Source organism: Anser anser (genome assembly GCF_964211835.1).
Source record: "Anser anser genome assembly, chromosome: 3".
NCBI classification, from domain to species: domain Eukaryota; kingdom Metazoa; phylum Chordata; class Aves; order Anseriformes; family Anatidae; genus Anser; species Anser anser.
This window is the reverse complement of record NC_139722.1, coordinates 33,959,627-33,977,380: the sequence shown is the minus strand read 5'-3', so window position 1 is coordinate 33,977,380 and position 17,754 is coordinate 33,959,627. Positions and strand designations below refer to the sequence as shown.

The window sequence follows — 17,754 nt, the reverse complement described above, 5'->3', positions numbered from 1 at the left end:
TTCTAGAAGTAGATGGGAATAATCAAAAGATTCAGGGAGATGGAATACACCTTTGTGAATCCCGGTACAGAGTACAGAGGTTCTTTAGGAGCACTAAGTAAGTACAATTCAAGGATGTTAATGCAAGTTTTTAACCAGTGACTGAAAACGGTTTAATTAAAAGATTTGAGAAATAAAATATAGTGGATCTTAAACTACAGAAGCTGGTGCAGTTTGTTCACAGGTTTGCTACATGGTACATACATTAAAAATAAAAATATCAACTGCATGGTTTTCTCATCATGGTAAAGTTTTTTTTGTTTGTTTTCAACACTTTCTTTGCGGAATGTTTTGGAAAATAGATTCTTCCAAGACAAGAGTGCAATGCAACCTAAAAAACCAACTGAACAGTTCCTCTGCTCAAGTCTGTTCATTAAAGGGTATACTTCAGCAGGAAAAAAAAGGAATGTCACAAGGGACTACTTAGATGTCTCTTCTACTTTTGCAGCTATCCTGCAAATGTGCATGAGAGGTACATGCATTTTTTATGCCACGTAATCTAAAACTTTTAAAAGAGCTCTCAACTGTTATTCTAGCCAACCTGAAAAACAATACAAAGAGATCCATTTAATTAGGCAGCCATCTGATACCTTACGCTGCAGAACAGTCATGCTACTCAAAGTAGCAATTTTCAAAGTAGCAATTTGCAATCTTAAATCTTATAAAGGAATAAGCAACTTACACTTTCCTCAGAGTGCATTTGTCGTCATATAATTATTAAATAAAAATATCTAGCCCCCACCCCACTAACTTCCATTAATTTATTAAATCTGATTCAGAAAAGCCACCAGTAAAATTCCTTGTTCAATCGCAAAACTGTATTGTAGCTGACAACTATGGTAAGAACGAATACTTAATAAGTACATGTAGTAGTGAATGTTTATAACCAAAATATAACATTTTTAAATAACTCATTCTTAATCCTGTGTTTTTCTATTAACATCAAATTTTATTAAAAAAATAAGTTTCCTATATTTAACATGTATATTAGCTTGCTGTATATGACTGAAGATCTCAAGACCTTTAACATTAAATGATAATAAATCAAACACTTCCTTCACAGCTTTGAAAAAGGGAAGGGAGGAAGAAGGGGAGGACAGGATAGAGGAAGGAAAAGGAGAAAGCACCAGGCCATTCCTAGCAAGAGAACCAAATAGTTCTACATCATCAACTTATGAACCTGCATCACAAGCGCTAGAAAAAGAAAACAATTATATTGATCAAATTTGGATATATTCCATAGGATTAGAACATATCATTGGGGAAAAAAACTGAGAAGAAACACATTCTATTTGCAATGGTTTCTGTATTTCCAAGAGATTATTTTCCTTTCCTCTCTACAAGCCATCACTGATTTACTTGCATTTGTAAAAACTGCTATTCCAATATGTTAGTTGCACTGAAACCAGATACAAGACGCTGCAGGAAAACGATCTGAAGCTACTTTATCACTTATTTTCTGCAACAATGGCAAGAATACTGGACTAATGCCATGGAGGAAACAACTCCTAGGCGTGTGCCTTACATATTTAATTTGTAAACCAGAAGATTGCCCCCACATACTTCAAGAAGAAACCTGTCTAGGCATCGACTCATCTGTAAGAGACATATGGTGCTTACATACTCTCCATGAGGCACAGGGTCTGCACAAGAAAGAGATGAGGGAATGAACAAATCCCCTAAATCCCGTGGGTTACCTGTGCAGAAGGTTAGCAGCCCATGGCTGTGTTGCTCTATGTGCAATCACTCTGTTTTGGTCAGGGAACCTATTAAACAGAGTCTCACAGAGATAGTTTTTCTGGCAGCAACGCCCTTAACAGCCATGTTTTCAGGGTTTAGTGAGAATGAAAACTCACAGAGAGCCTGAAGTACTGGGTCTTCAAGTATGCTTGATCTTCCGTATAAAAACTGATCTTGGGGGACACAGAGTTCAGCTAAGGAAGTCTCTGCTTCTTCTTCTCGAGGAGAAGGGAATGACAAATTACAATCCCAGTAGAAAAAAACAGCCAAGAAAATACTCTCTGCAAGGAGGGACAGAAAATCCCCTTCGTCCCCCGAGAGACTTCCTCCCGGGAAGATACAGCTTCTGGATCCCTTCAAAGATATCCATACTAGTAGTGGACTGAATATATATATATATCCTTGCAAAAACAATTTCTTATTTTTCTCATTTGAATACCAAAGCCTTTCTAACAAGGATGCTTGCACTGTAAGCAACAATGGCATTTTAAACTATTTTAAAAGTCAAAATACATTGGAAATACCCAAACAAATCCCAACATTAGTCTGATGCTACCTAAAGCCAAGAACAAACAAGCAAGCAATGAACACTGATATTTTGTTGGTTTTTTTCTTTTTTTTTGCATGGATATTACAAAAAATAGTAATCATACACTTTTTTTAAATGTTCATTACTTAGATAAAGCACATATGAATGTAACATTCAGAATTGTAACATAGAAAATGTAATGTGGGCAATCTGCTATTCCAAGTACACTTACCAAAATACAATTTTATAATGAAGAAAGTCTCAAAATACACCTGTACAACAATTGGGATCCACAAAATATGATTTAATAGTATCACTCAAGATCACTTCATTGAAACCACTTTTATAATACTGCTTGAATAGTAATCTCTGGTCAAAGAGCATTCTCCTCCTTTCTCTAGCCCGTCCCACTAAAGCAAGTGTGGAATTTTAATTGCAACGCATATCTTTTAAAACCCCAAATCTGAAGCAGTCCTATTAACTATTACACTGCCTACACTTAGATACTGTGAGGATGGGAATCACCCTCTCTGAGGCCATGGTACACTGAGACACTTACCCATATTATTGTTTGTAGCGCAAGCAGAATAATCTTGTAAAGGGCAACTAAATAGGGTCAAAATATGAATTATGTATCTCACTACCAAATCATTCCCTATGTGTTACTTAAGCCTGTAACATTACAGCTTTACTGAAAAAGAAAAAGTTAACCATTTTATCCTATAAATATTTTCTTTATTTGCTTTATGTTTAGAAGTTGCTATTTAAGTTCTATTAACAGAAATACATAACAAAAGCTGCCTACCAAGTGGAAAAAAAGTAATTACAAATGCTGAAAAAGTTGGCCTCATTAACATATGTACAGACTTGCTTACTTAATACACATCTTTGTGGGAATTAAATCTTTTTATGACACACATTTATACAGGCATTGAACATTCCCAAGTAACTTTGAGCAGAGAGTACGCCAAATCTTTAGTCTGGGCAGACAAAATGTATATTTCAGTTTTGATTGTGGAGCTAACATGCAACAGATACAACACTCAGTCTGAGCCGCTGTTGATAAGTTGTTCTGTTTTTTCCTGCAAAGATCTTTCTGCTGAACTTGGGTCCTTTTGTCCCTTCTTGTCTTTGCTCTGCTGTTCCTGCAGCTTCAGGATTATTTTTCGGATTTCTTCTCTTTTGGTTTTCATTCTTGGGCGTGGAAACCAGTCTGTTAAGTTCATTGGTAGCTCAAAACTCAGAATGGGATTCTGAAAAGAAAGGTGATTTGGATATTACAGTAGGGAGTTATAACGTAAAAGACTGGGGAGAACTGTAGTGGAAAACATGCATTCTTCCCCACTTCATCCCTCAGCATGAAACAAAATTTCTACCATTTATATCTTTTGTACATGTAGAATTAAGGTCAAATAAATGAAGCTTTGGTATGAATGTCATGCATCTACACGACAGTTCTGGTTATAGGAGTGTCCAAATAATCTATTCAGACTACTGTATTGTGTAGGCAAAGTATTTGAATTCATTTGTGTGATAGACATCGTACTAATTAAGAGGTAAAAGATAAATAGATACAAGATACAGGGTTTTTTGTTTTCTTTTCTTTTGGAAAAAAAAAAGGTAGCTAGAATCAAGACCAGATTCCTAATTAGCTCTAGTCCTGTTCTTCTAAATACCTGTAGGACCACAACAAACCAGGAAACTGAGCTTTACATTCCACCCTTAAAAGTGGGACCTGTGAGCAGCACCTGGCTGCCCGCCGGCCCTTTCTGTGTGCTTACCTCCTGTTTTCCTGCCAGAGGTCACTCACTCGGAGAACTAGCAGGACGGCTGTGGTGAGGCACAACCACTGCGCCCCGACCCAACAACACAGCCTGCGGCACGGCGCTTTCTCTCATCGAACCCCTCCTGCCTGCCCCCATCACCACAGGGAGAGCCAGGGGCGGCCATGCCGGAGGCCTGGCCGCGGCCCCAGGCGCCCTCCGGTGGCCGAGCTGATGGGGCCCAGCAGGCACCCGCCGTCCTGTTACGCCAGATACCTCGTCAAGCGAGCCTTGGTTTTAAAAAAGACCTACACGTCACAGCTTTAATGCTTATTATTAAAAGAAGACGCTTGAAATAAACCCACAAAGTAGAAGATGTGACTGAATAGCCCCCCTACACACACACAACTAACCATACTCTCCAGGTCAGCTTGTACAGCTGCCGGGACAACTGAGACTTGGTAGCATCTTTCAGACACATTAGCAGCTGCAATGGATTAGTTCAATATCTGTAAGATATTCAAGTACTGTGCCACTAGCACAAGTTTTACTTTCCCACTGGCGTCACCTCTGAGAATACCCTGCAATTTTTTTTTACCAGACACATCTACCCCTCACCCCTGCTCCCTGGCAGGCAAAGCTGCGGGGCCGGCCGAGACGAGAGATCCAGCCTGCCATAATTCTGTGGGCAGGCACTTGGCAAGAACCAAGGGCTAAGGTCCTTGAAACTTGGCTGCTCCACACTCCTCCTGTGTACAGAACAGAAAGCTCTCTAGGATGGTTCTAAGCTCTGAAAAGCAAAAGCTAATTAATTAATAACAAGTGTTTTAAGGCACAGTGAATGTTTGGCCTTCGTTTTGCATGAATACACTCTTCTAAAGCCTTGCTGCTATCACATAAGGTATGAACGAGGGGAGGGTTCAGCAATGGAGAAGGAGTCACCAGCTTTCTCAGGAGAGGGGTAGTTACAGGACACCTCAGGAACAGTGCTCTAAAGCACTCCAGACTGTAGAGATAATGTACCATACAAGCAACACCTCACTTGACCATTTCTCCTCCCAACCCAGACCTGAGGGTGTTCCACCCTCCCCTTCAGAAAGGTACTTTAACTCGAAGGCCAAGACAGTTAAAGGAAATAAAAGTTCAATCATTTTCTTCAATGGAATTATGATTTGGCCTCTAGCTGTAATGATTTTACTTGCATGTTATAATGAAAGCTACAAAAGTCTAGACTAGCTGTGTTATATTAATGAATTTATTCACAGCCACTTCTTATGGGGAAAAGAACAAGCTTTTAGTACATCTTTGGTTTAGATTTTGAACTCGAATTTGAACTCTTACGGGGTAATTTTAAAGGCCATGCACTGTAACAACACAAAACCTTAAAGTATTTTCTCAGAAAATTCCATGGCTTCTGGTATCTGGTACACATGTGTACCAGATATTAAAATATTGGCCGTTTGTTTATTTTCCAAGAAGTATTCATTATTATCTATGAGAACATATAAATTTGTTTCTAATGCATCATCTAATAAATAGCTGTAAAAGCTAAAAGAGCCTTTTATAATTGCAGTACATACTTGATCGCTGCAGGGGACAAAACAAAGAGTTACGCAAATAGGTATACATACCTCAAAAAAGCTCTCCACATACTGCAATATGTACACTCCACAATCACTGAAGTTGTTCTGTTGTGGCACTTTTGGGTTGGAACCTTTCATGACTTCTTTGGAAAAGCTTCTTTTATTGCCCTTCCTGACTTCCCATTCTACTTCTAAATATCTACGATAAAAGACCATGAAAATTAAAACTTTGTTTTTCACTTACAGAATTTTGCAAAAATTACAGTTATGAAACTTACTCCCTTAGTGTTTTCACAACATTTGACCGTGAAGGGCCTCTCAGGGAGTCCATAAGCAAAATGCAGGGCCTGTAAGAGAACATAATTTTAAAGTACAGAGTCTTTTACAACAGCTTAGAAAATACATTACAAAGCTAGCGATTTGTGGGATGACCTTGAACAAAAGCAGATCAGTACTATAAAATTTTACCAGTGCTGCTATAATCCCCTAACTGGGATAGCTAAATACAATGTTATCTTTAAATTTAACCATACACTAAGTACAGAGAACTCCAGTACTAGAGTTCTAAGTGCATTCTGTCAGACTGAAACCATTTGTTACAGGCGAAATCTAGTTACCTAAAAGCCCCTCAGGTGTCTAGTGCTATTTTAGATGCACAAGGTATCTGGGACACCTGCAAGACACTGGAAAGTAAGGCACAGAACCCACAAACATCCTCCTGGAGAAGCAGCTGGAGGACAGATAGGGGCAGTCCACAGCACCTAAAAATATACTAGATTTGTATGTTCAAGAAGTGGTCCCAACTGCTGAATCTGAAACCTATCATTCAATCTAGAGGCTACAGTCTTAACAGGAACTATAAATGTAACAACTGTATCAGCTGCCTGATATGCAACAGCTGGATTTATCCATTGGAGCCAACTCATTCCAGAGTTCAGAATCTCAGCATTAGAAATACGTAAGGTGTATTTTGAGGGACAGATAGGATACAAACTACTTATCACAAAGCTATGCTTTTTTTCCCCCCTAATAATAATACACACATGCATTCACACAAGATGTTCTTTGTAACTGGAAACTAGTAAATTCAGGCTAATTATATGCATGAATTTATAAATAGGTTTGTTTGTGTGTGTAAATTAACTTACATGTACGCAACTTTTGAGGCACAAGCATATTATTACTTGAACAATGATTGCTTTGATTTATACTTGTTTTTATTTTTCATTGAAAGAAAGGTATTATTTAAATAAGCAATACTGTCAAAAAACACAATCCAGTACTTTTTTGGTTTTGGAAGGGAGGAGTAGAATTGAATTTCCTTTCTCATACAGAAATAATTTTAATACTTCATTGTTATCATAGTTTTAAGTGCCTTTAATGATTCTTGATACCTGTGTCAAAGATCTTATGAAGTTTCATATTCAGATTAAAATAACGACTGGAGAGAAGTATTACGTACAGATAATCCATCATCAGCATGAGAAAAATTTAAGCTATAATTAGAAGCCCATAGCACTACCAAATATTCCTAAATCTCATAGTACAGATGGATTTTTACACCTTCATGACAATGCATCAAGGATACTACCTACATATTTCATATAATGTATAAATACGTAATTTTATCCTGCACCATAAGAAAAACAACTTATGAAAACCATTACCTTTCTAGTAAGCATTGCATTCACAAAGAAAAAATGTGAGAATGGATAAACCAATTAAAATGTGGTAAAACACAAAGAAAGCTCTGAAGACAACAATACTAGTGACAGTGTTTCTGGACTTGGAATAACATTTCTGGTCACACCAAAATGCAGGCAACTGCAGTCAATGTTCATTAATAAATCACTTCTGTGTTTCCAAAATCCAAAACATTTTAAAGGTATTTCAAATGAAAAACAGGTTAAGAAAAAAGCCAATGAAAGACCCTGTAATTGAACTCAATGCTGTGAAGCATTCTCATTAGAGAAAAGAAGATTAACCGAGAAACAGGAAGAGACAATAAAAAAAACAACTCAAATACATTTAAATTAGGCATGGAAGCAGTTAAAAACGATCCCATTTTCCTGTAATACTTTGACTGACCACAAAGGTTTCATTTAGTATTAACTACATTTTTAATTTGAAGAAATTATTCTGCCTTTTAATATAGAAAGATACATTTAAACGTGCTTCTGCAACCTTCTTTCTGTAGGAATCTAAGCACAAGATATGAATATACAGCCTTATTTGAAGAAACAATCTTCTGTTACTTGAAAAAGTACACAGACTTAACAAACACCAACAAGGTATTATTTTACCAGTAGTTTCATTTGCTAAATTTTCTGCTTACTGAAGATGATGATACTACAGAGTATAGAAGGCTCCCTCAAACACAAATACATGCAGGCTAAACTGTTTGAAGAGAGATATATGACCATTTCCCACAATTACTGTCTTAAAATTTCATACACTTTCATGAAATTTTCATTTCCCAAACTGTATTAATATCCATTTCAATTGTTTCACTACTTACTGTTTGCAGATAGTAGGCTTCAGGTGCCACTGTCCCATTTCTGAATTACAGTTATCATCTAAAAGGCCACCATCATCACTACTGTCTTCCTACAAAAGCAACATGTTTACAGGCGTTTAAAAGCTAACGTTTTTAAATAGATGCAAGAGGAATTATTGCTATACTTTCTATTTTTATTCAAGACCAATAACATCAAGTTTAATAAAGAAGTGTTAGCTTTCACCTGCACCATTCATTGTTTGTATTGCCAACTTTTAGTCTCATATTGTTTCTCAAATCCACGCTGGAAAAACATGAAGTGAATGGTGCTGTTGTATTTAATGACCACTGAAACTAGAAAAACAACAAACAAACAAAACAAACAAAAAACCACAACTGACATTTTTTAAGTGTTTCTGGCCTAAAAGAGGTGCATCTCCCTGCAGGTTATAGTCCAAATTGTATTGTCCCTTCCTACTGGTTACTAGAACTTCTTCAGCAATTTCATCTATGTTATCTTCTAGAGGAAACAAGACAATATCTGCAAAATCTGCAATGAATTCAGGAGGAAAGCTTGATCCTTACTCCAGAATCCACCAACTTGGTTCTTTGGGCAAGGGAAATCTAAATGCAAATTGACATGATTTTGCATATTGCAAAAACTGACACACCACAAACCTGGGAATATTCTTTAACCTTTTGTTTTCAGTATTGATCGCTATGAAGGATATGTTAGATTCATCAACGAGAACACTAAGTTCTTATACCTGAAAGGAAACCAGTGATCCATGATTTCTCACCCTGCTATGGAGTTCACTATTACTACCACAGACTGCTGCATTACAGGGAAAGATATGCTTTCCAAAAACAGGAACCAGGAAATCAGCATGATTTGTGCACTTGTGTACTACTACACAGGATCCTATGACTAAAATCCTCCTGTTACACCGTTAAGATTTTATCGTGTCTTTTGCCTAGTTCCTAATACACCTGCTTCTGTTGCAGCTTCAACATCATTTTTGGCAGACATGAAGGTACACTCAGCCTGTCATGGTCTACCAGTACTATACTTGCTTTGTGTGTTCTAGAAGATATCAGTAACAGCTTCGGCCTGAGCCAAGTTCTAAGCTACACTGCAAGCGAGGAACCTGGCATCTTTTCCTCCCCTCAAGGAACACAGGAGACCATGAGCTTTCTTCACTGCCTTCTGCTACGAAGTACAGAAAGTCACTTCATCAGGATAGAATCAAAGACTATTTATTTGGGCAAGTGACATGACAGCAGGTGGGTTGAGTCTGAAAGCATAGTTAGGTTTCAACAAAAAGTGACGGTTTTTACGTGCACACATACACACACGGACTATTTGGAAGACATCACAAATAGCTGCAGACTTTGCAGAATAACTGCTTTGTCTGGACTCAAAGGTGAAAAACAGATAAATTCTGGACTGTACATTTGAAAGCCTTTGATTCTTTGTTTCAGACAACTTAAGAGTCATATACCCAGAACAAGGAACAGAAAGGCCAATTAAGAAGAGCAACTGTTTAACTTCTAACTTGTCCACACTGAACTTACACTGCAGAAGCAACAGGTCTATGAAATCATGCTCTTATACTTAGAAGTGAATCAATGAAGGACAATGAATGATCAGAGACTTCCCACATCTCTACAATCCAAAAGTCCTGAACTTGAAGAACACTACTTGATTATAAACCCACATTGTTTAAATGTGACTAGGAAAAACAATGACTAAATGCAACAGAAGAGTTAAAACCTACTTATAAATGCATCGGTTTACACCAAAAAATGTAGCTATAAAAATAAGAGTAACTCGCTCTTGGGTATACTGGTAAACATGGGGGTTGGGGAGATTAGAGAGAGTTGCTGACTTTCAGAGTTTACACTAAAATCATTGTATAATATTGTCATAATGCACAAGACCCACACAACATTAAATGCAGGATCAGAACAGCAGTTTCCTGCTGAACAATTTAATGAACACATGTTCAATCCTCTCCTGTTTGCTAGTTTCCAAATTTTTGTAAGGTAAACAGTGCTTTGGATTTGACATTTGTAAAGATAATTAGCTTTAGACAGTGCACATTTACAATGTATATAAAAGCTTTTAAACTACCCATTGAAAATGAAACACAACAGTCTGCCTTTCCCAGATGAAATTGCTAAATACTTTACCTGGTTATCTTGGTCTTCAGAAAAATCTATTAACTCATCTTCATTTAGTTTACTGCCATCAGCTGAGTCTTCACTGTAGTTTAGCCTGATTTTGTGCAATCCATCTGTATCAATCACAGACAGTAATATATTTAAACATCAAATGCTACATATCATTGAAGACCAAACTAATTTTAAGTACCTGACATTTTTCTAAGAGTTGCTCACAATAACTACTCTACAGCTGACAAGCAGTATTTTATTCATGTAAATAATAAACCTAAAGGGAAAAGTTTTTTCTAAGTAATACAGCAAAGATTATTCCTTATTTTGTGAAACGCTTAAAAAGTTCCAATAACCTAGACTAAATTACACCATGAAATTACCACTGTAGTTCCATCAGGCCTTTACAACAATAATTGGTCCTGCTACCAAAAGAGGAAGTCTCATTCTGTCCCTAAGTAGTTCTCCTTGCCTCTGACACAAAATATATCCACACACAGTGGACCAGACTGAGAAAGTCAGCCAAAAGCTCAGTATTTTTAATTTGAATGAGTTCCTTGGTCAGATTTGCAGTGCAGTTTTATGATGACTTCTGCTGGTAAAAGGCAGATTGGGAACATGCTGCTAGGAAGGGCAAAATGCAGGATCAGCTCTTCTGGGAGAAACAGATGAGAAATGTTTGTGAAACTTCACTGTTTGCTACATAAAAAGAATATATCTGCAAATTCACTCCCTACACCTTTACATATTTACTCGTGTGGAAAACTATCAGAAAATAAAAAGAACAATTAATGTTATAGCTAAATCTGTGAAGGATGCAAACAGACAGCTACAGGCTCTTTAGTCCTCCTATACTACCATGCAAGTCTTCAGAACAGCTTTTGAAGGGAAAAGTAATTAACTATGTGAAAATAAATGATAAATGTATAACTCATACCAACAGAACTTGGTAACTTCCTAAGAAAACTTTTCTTAGGAAAGGGCTATATATTATATCTAAACAAACACAAAAATGAAAATGTTGGTTCTGGTGTCACTGAAGGACCTATTAGCAACCCAGGATTTTTCTGTAAGAACAGTAAATAGGGCAAAGAACTAGCTAACAAAGTCGGAGAAGATCTGCATTTGAAGTTGAACTAACAGTCTGGAATGAGGTTACCAGTGGATTTCCATAGGGACCAACTTGGGAATTAATCTTACTTGGTGTCTTTGAAAAGACCTCAGCACAGAAAGTAGGCCACACTAGTGTGGCTTACTGCTGACAGTCCTAAAAAATAAGAAATGGTATCAAGAATAATCACAGATCATACAAGAAGAACTGGGTAACCTTCCTACAATAAAAAGTGGGGTATTAGTTAAGTAATAAAAAAATATATATTTTGGATGATCTCTTCAAAGTTATTTTGGCATCAACTTCTACTGATATACAAGTCCGACACCACAAATTAGTTTGAGATCAAGATGTTTAAGCTCCCATGTATAGTAGGCACCTACGGTCTCACAATATGCAGTGGAGACCTTAATCAGAGCAGAGAGCAACTCAACTGAACAACTCACTTATAGTTCACTGACCATAGTAGGAAAGAGGCAGCTGCTGCCTTTTGAGATATCTTCAGATATCTAGCACATAGCTTTGGCAGTCAAGAGTTAGGACCCATACCCTTCTAGAGCAACAGCTGAAGACTGAGCAGAATATTGAAGGCCTGCAACCCCATCTTCCATCTGATATAAATGGGAGTTCAGGTTTGTAGTGCATCTAAATTTCATTGCTGTAGTGTCAATTTTGAATTGAATCTCTCTCTTAAACCTGGACTGGGACCATTACCAATGTCTGCACTGATCACATGGTACATCATCTGCCATAGCTGAGCAACGAAGTCCGAGTGTTTCAGTTTTTGACAGAATGACCATCAGCCAGCCACCAATACAATGCAGCCATTAAAAAGAAAGAAATGCTATCCTAGCAAAAATATATTTCATAAAGAACGTCCTCACTGATTACAGACGAGAAACAATAGTAGCATCCAAGGCAGGTGAGACCATATACAGCAGCAATACCAGACTGCAATAATCATGTACAGAATGAAAAAAAATCAATCCAAACAACTCCCCACCTTTCTCCCTGTAAGAAGAAAAATAGAGCTGCTAGTAGTGACAATGTTACCACAAAAGAAGAATAAACTAGCCAGGAATAGATTTAGACTAGAAAGTGGGAAATGGTTTACACCCAAAGATACTGGATGTAATGGCCTGCAGTATACAGATTAGACCGTATGATTAACAGTCTTTTCAGACCTTGTACTATAAACTACACAATTATTTACTATGTGCAAATTAAGTCAGTAGGAATGTTATCAGTGCCTGACATAGAAGTTTTCTCACAACCAGCTGTTTTGTACTCTATGCCTCAAGGGAAAACTGCGAGCAGAGAAAACAACCTTTTCCCAATTCCTTCATTTGTCTTTAAAATTATGTCAGCTCCTTTGTTCATTTTTGTACAAATGCTATTCCAGATGACTAAAACTACTGCTATCAGCCTCCACCAAAGTGATGCATGGAGGAAGCCTCTCTAAATGTAACACGGAAATCACATGACTGAATTTTTTTTCCTGTTGTTTTCTTCTCAGTCTTTTCACATGCCTTCCAACAGAACATTAGAGAACTTGTTGAAGTGAAACCTCAGACTCTAGAAGACAACGGAATTAAAGTTCCTCATGATCTTAATTCAGCTGCCCCATGCATATATATTATGAGGGTTCATGGTCAAAGGATCAGCAACTACTATTCTTTCCCTAACAATTCCAGTCTAATCTGATGCAAATTAAGTGACATTTAGAAAATGATTTTGTGTGAGAAAACATAATCTGACTGACAAATTCGTCAGATTTGGGTAAACTTTTCTCTCCAGTCTTATGCGATGAGAGATGAACACAGAAACTTCTTACACAATGGCTGTAAATTACTTACATTGCCAGCCTTCAAACTTGAGCCACAAACTACTCAACTTTCAATGTTTACACAATTGCAAATGTAGTAACAGATGTGAAGCTTCCAAATTTACATGTGTACATCACATACATTAAAATCTGTGTTTTTACGATTACATACCCATAGACTGGCTAGCAGTTGTGAATTCACCCTGTATACCGTTTTCATCTGGAGTCCTATGGTCAAGTTTATGGCATGCTAATTCCACAGTGTTAGGTTCTTCCACATCACTGTCTATTTGACTTAATTTTTTGAAGCCACTTTTTCCCCTACAAGGGCTTCTTCTACAACACGAAGACTCACTGTCTTCTGTTTCAGTGTTTGGGTCAATTAAAGCTGTATTATACTTTTTGGTCAACGTCTTCTTTGCTGTAGACTTGGAAGGCGAGTTTTGGGTATCAAACTCATTTGGCAAAGGAGATGGTGTGTTGCTTTCTCCATCCGAAGAGGAAGATTTTATCTGCGTTGCAGCACTTTCATGATAGTGGGGATTTGGTTCATATTTGGGTTTTTCTAAACCAGGAAAACAGATGACAGCCAAAAACCAGTGAGCACTGCAAAGGAAAAAATACATTAATAACCTGCAATTACATTAATATTCAGTGTTAAACCTGAAGTTGGTAAAAGCAAACAAAAACGCTGTGCACATACAAGCACACAAAATTGAAGCCTGTTCCCCATAATCAACAGACTGCAATAGCTGTTCACTTTCCTGTGAAGGTTTTACTTGAACATTCAGTTTTCTTTAAAAGGAGGATCATTCCATGCCAGCAGTCACCAAAAAATGTATTAACATGATGCAGTTAGTTGAGAACAGGTGCTGTCTAAATATTATTACCATCTGTTGACAGTTTATACATCCTCTTCCTCCTTTGAATTAAAGCTTAATTCTTTTTGAATGTTTTCTTTATCACGGCGTTAATTAGAGATTGTAGAGTTCATGTTTTATGACTGTATAAAGTTTTCTAAAAATTCACCACTGACAGTAAAAGTAGTTAGGTCAATGGTACAATTGAGTTGCCCAAATTCTTCCACCTGTGAGATCTTCTAGTTTTATATGACACTTCCCATTTTAAAAGCAATCCTGCCACCAGTGAAGAAAAAGGGGGAGAAAAGAATGCATGTAATGCTATCAACCACAACCCTGTTGTCTTACTCACCCTTCACAGAACTACAAGGAAGAAAATTGCCGTTCTAACCCTTTCAGGATCAAAACCAGTCATATCCCTCAAACCAAATGAAGATAGGAAATAAGTTTTGCCCCAGCTCCTTCCTTATCTTCTTGCCACTTCAGACTTGACTTATTTGCCACTCAATCAGAAATGGAACAGCAGGTAATTCAGGTATTGTGGCATTGCAAGTAAAGATATACTGACCCTATTTAGAAATTTTCTGAAGGTCCTGTAATTTCCTACAGCACATAACAAAACAGAACCGAGCTATGTATTATGCAGAAAAGCCATGTTTCAATATACTTTAGAAAAATGAAAAAGCAGTAGCTAAAACGCACATCTGATCTATTAAAAAATTAGTTAGATGATTATGAGTCTAAATTCCATCAAAAGTCAGTGGCAGTTCAAGCAAACAGCTTTTGAAAGCAATACCTTAAGTATTGAGGCATTTTGTCTTGAATGATTCACCACACCTAGTAAATGAATTTATTAAGTATTGCCAAACCTTGGAATTTGAGCATATCCTATTATAAGATATGCTTTATGTACCAGTTATGTAAATAGAGTAGCAAATTAACCTGGATTTGAAAAGAAAATAGCTTGCATCTTCTAAAGGAACAAGCTATTTCCACTGGAGACTTGAACAAAAATATACTCCCAAAAACACTGATGGCCAAGTCAGCCATTCTGTTCTTAAATTAGTTCTCCCCTAGATTCATCCTGGCCACCTCCACTTACTGCAATTCTTTGAACTTTTCAGGTGAACCCACATTCCGTAAACTAATGGTTGTGGGAGAGTCTAAAAGACTTTCTAGAAGTAGATGCTGAAGTTAAGCACCTCCAAAAAAAACATTTCTAGCACGCTCTCCTAAAACAAACGCCAGAATAAACAGCCATGTCCTAGAAGAAAGAAAACATTGTTCTAAGCAGCACAAGAGAAGCGCTATCAAGAGGAAACCATTAGCAGTATTCCTATGATGTGAGAGAAGCTCTCAAGTTTTCTCAAACCCTGGAATAACTTGTCTCACAGTCTACTCAATTCAAGACACAAAGAAGAAAAAGAAACTGAGATTGGTTCTCAACCACTGACTAATTTACCACAAATTCAGGTTTGAGACAGTTAATGAATGGTAATGGATGCAGACCTCTCACTGGAAGCAAAGAAACTCTTCCGTACATTTGATGAGATGTTGTATCATTTAGAAAAAGTTCTGTTTGCAAGGACTAGTTACCAGCACTAAAACAGGTGACAAAATCCTGAAAAAATACCTGCAGTGCTGCAATGCATTGAGTCACAAACACTGTGAGACACTAGACAACTACCCTAGCCAAAGTACACTCGCAATCAAGGCTGTATGTGAGTTACATAATCACAATCTATCAAGACAAGGAATGAACTGATGGAAGAATTATTAAACCAGATTAGTTTGCGCATACAGATGGCCTGGCAAAGGCATGTTGAAAAAATTCGGAAAACATGGTTGTCCAAAAATACATGGAATGGCACATGCTTTGCTCTCTGCACACCACTGGCTCTCCATCTTCACCACTGATTCTCTGTGCTCCTGGTGTATTTGTTAATCCCTGAAAGCTATGAGGCAATAACCGGATTACAAAAAAAAAAACACTAGGCAGCTAACCACCCAGTAGCTGGAAGTTTTATTCTACTGAACATGCAGCATCTGAACGCGTCCATTTGTGTCAACACAAAGTGTGATAGTCCTTGCAAGCAAGGAAGAGAAGTGTGGGGAAATTGCGTAACACAAAAGAAGTCACACGAGGGAGCTTCTGAAAAACCTGCAGCTTAGCACAGACCTTAGGTCCCAGCCTACAGCCTTCATCTTAAGACATGCATATCTGAAAGACTGCAGACTAAGAATGCAACTAATATACAAATCAACAACACAAGTGTATTAAAAATGTTGTTTTGCAACATTTTTGTGGTTTTACACAAAAGCAAGGTTTCACAGTCCTATTAACAGATAAGGTCCAGGAGCAATGTATTTTATTACACACGACATACACAGCAACAGAATGCTACATGAGACTGTAACTTACACAAAACAGGGTCTATACCACATTTGCTAACCAGATCAGAAATCCTTCGTATTTTTTGCCAATTAAACTACAGAAATCTAGAAGAAGCAAAAACCAACACTGCTATTTATTACCTCTTTTGTTACCAGTATGTTTAATTTTAAAAATAAAATGTTCTGTATCAGAGAAGCTATGATGCACCTGAAGTGATATTTAAGTAAATAAAGATAAAACAGGATTTACAAGTCAATTCAACATAAATAGCTGTGTATCAACGTAAGAAGGACGTTTGGAATAAAGTAACCAGCTTTAATGAAATCTTTAAATATTTTTTGACCTGAGAACTAAGCTGACTCCAGCTGTCTACTCTTGAGCAGCACTGAAGCACAAGAAGATATGGAAAAGAGTAGTCAAATATACAGTAGCCTAGTAAAATATTGCTATCCTTCTGTGTCATGGCAATATATGAAAGGAGACAAAACTTATCAAGTGAGGAGCTCTGTTATTAGGATAGATGCCTAGAAGCCTTCATACTTGCTGCTTTTTGTTTCCCGTCCCAAACAGCTCCCTATTTCTCTGTCCTGCAATACCAATTAACAATCATTCATGAAGGAAGTATTTCACTGCTGAATCATTGTTTATTTCCTTTATTATTATTTATTTATCAGCTCCCTCCCCAAGAAAAGTTTGGCATTTTTTTCCTCAAAACTGAGTGCAGGGTTTTGGGGGATGGGGTAGTGACATGTTTGAGAGGAGATAAAGTAGCAAGGTGCATCCAAGAAAAATACTATCTGCTAGTAACAATAAATTAAAATTTAAAAGGTAATATGGAAGATTTAAGCTTTTGTTACCAGGAGGCAGGTCAAAAACAAAACAAAAACACAAGAACACCACTTTCTCACACCCTTGGTTTTTTTTATGCTCTGCAATGTTCTTGCAGTACATTTTTATTAGCATTTCAGTTTGGATCAGGAAACTGCTTTGAAACAAATGTCCTAATTGTCACCACTTAACCAGCTTTCAGTTGACAGTGTAAGACAGTCCCAAAACGTGTGAACAGGATCATTTCCAGATGCAACTAACCCTAAAGATGTACTCCAAGAGTACACCTGTCATGCTCAAACCACTACCAGGTGAGTCCATGAGACCAACCTACTCCAAAGTACAATCCTGTGACTGACATGAGAGGAAGATGGGAACAAAAATATATAATAAAATCTAAGGCAACTAA

At 37.3% G+C, this 17,754-nt stretch overlaps 1 protein-coding gene across 7 annotated transcripts in view; it reads right to left on the bottom strand.

The window, feature by feature from the left end:
- Positions 1 to 967: 967 nt before the first annotated feature.
- SENP6 (SUMO specific peptidase 6) overlaps positions 968 to 17,754 on the bottom strand; it is a 94,363-nt gene continuing 77,576 nt past the window's right edge. For all 7 annotated transcript variants that reach the window (XM_083829937.1, XM_083829935.1, XM_083829936.1 and 4 more), the window contains 6 exons: positions 13,435 to 13,868; positions 10,345 to 10,448; positions 8,173 to 8,261; positions 5,933 to 6,001; positions 5,703 to 5,853; positions 968 to 3,561 (listed from right to left, as the gene is read on the bottom strand). In XM_083829937.1, the coding sequence (XP_083686063.1) occupies positions 3,352 to 3,561; positions 5,703 to 5,853; positions 5,933 to 6,001; positions 8,173 to 8,261; positions 10,345 to 10,448; positions 13,435 to 13,868 (1,057 nt within the window). In that variant the 3' untranslated portion in view covers positions 968 to 3,351. The remainder of the gene's footprint in view (positions 3,562 to 5,702; positions 5,854 to 5,932; positions 6,002 to 8,172; positions 8,262 to 10,344; positions 10,449 to 13,434; positions 13,869 to 17,754) is intronic.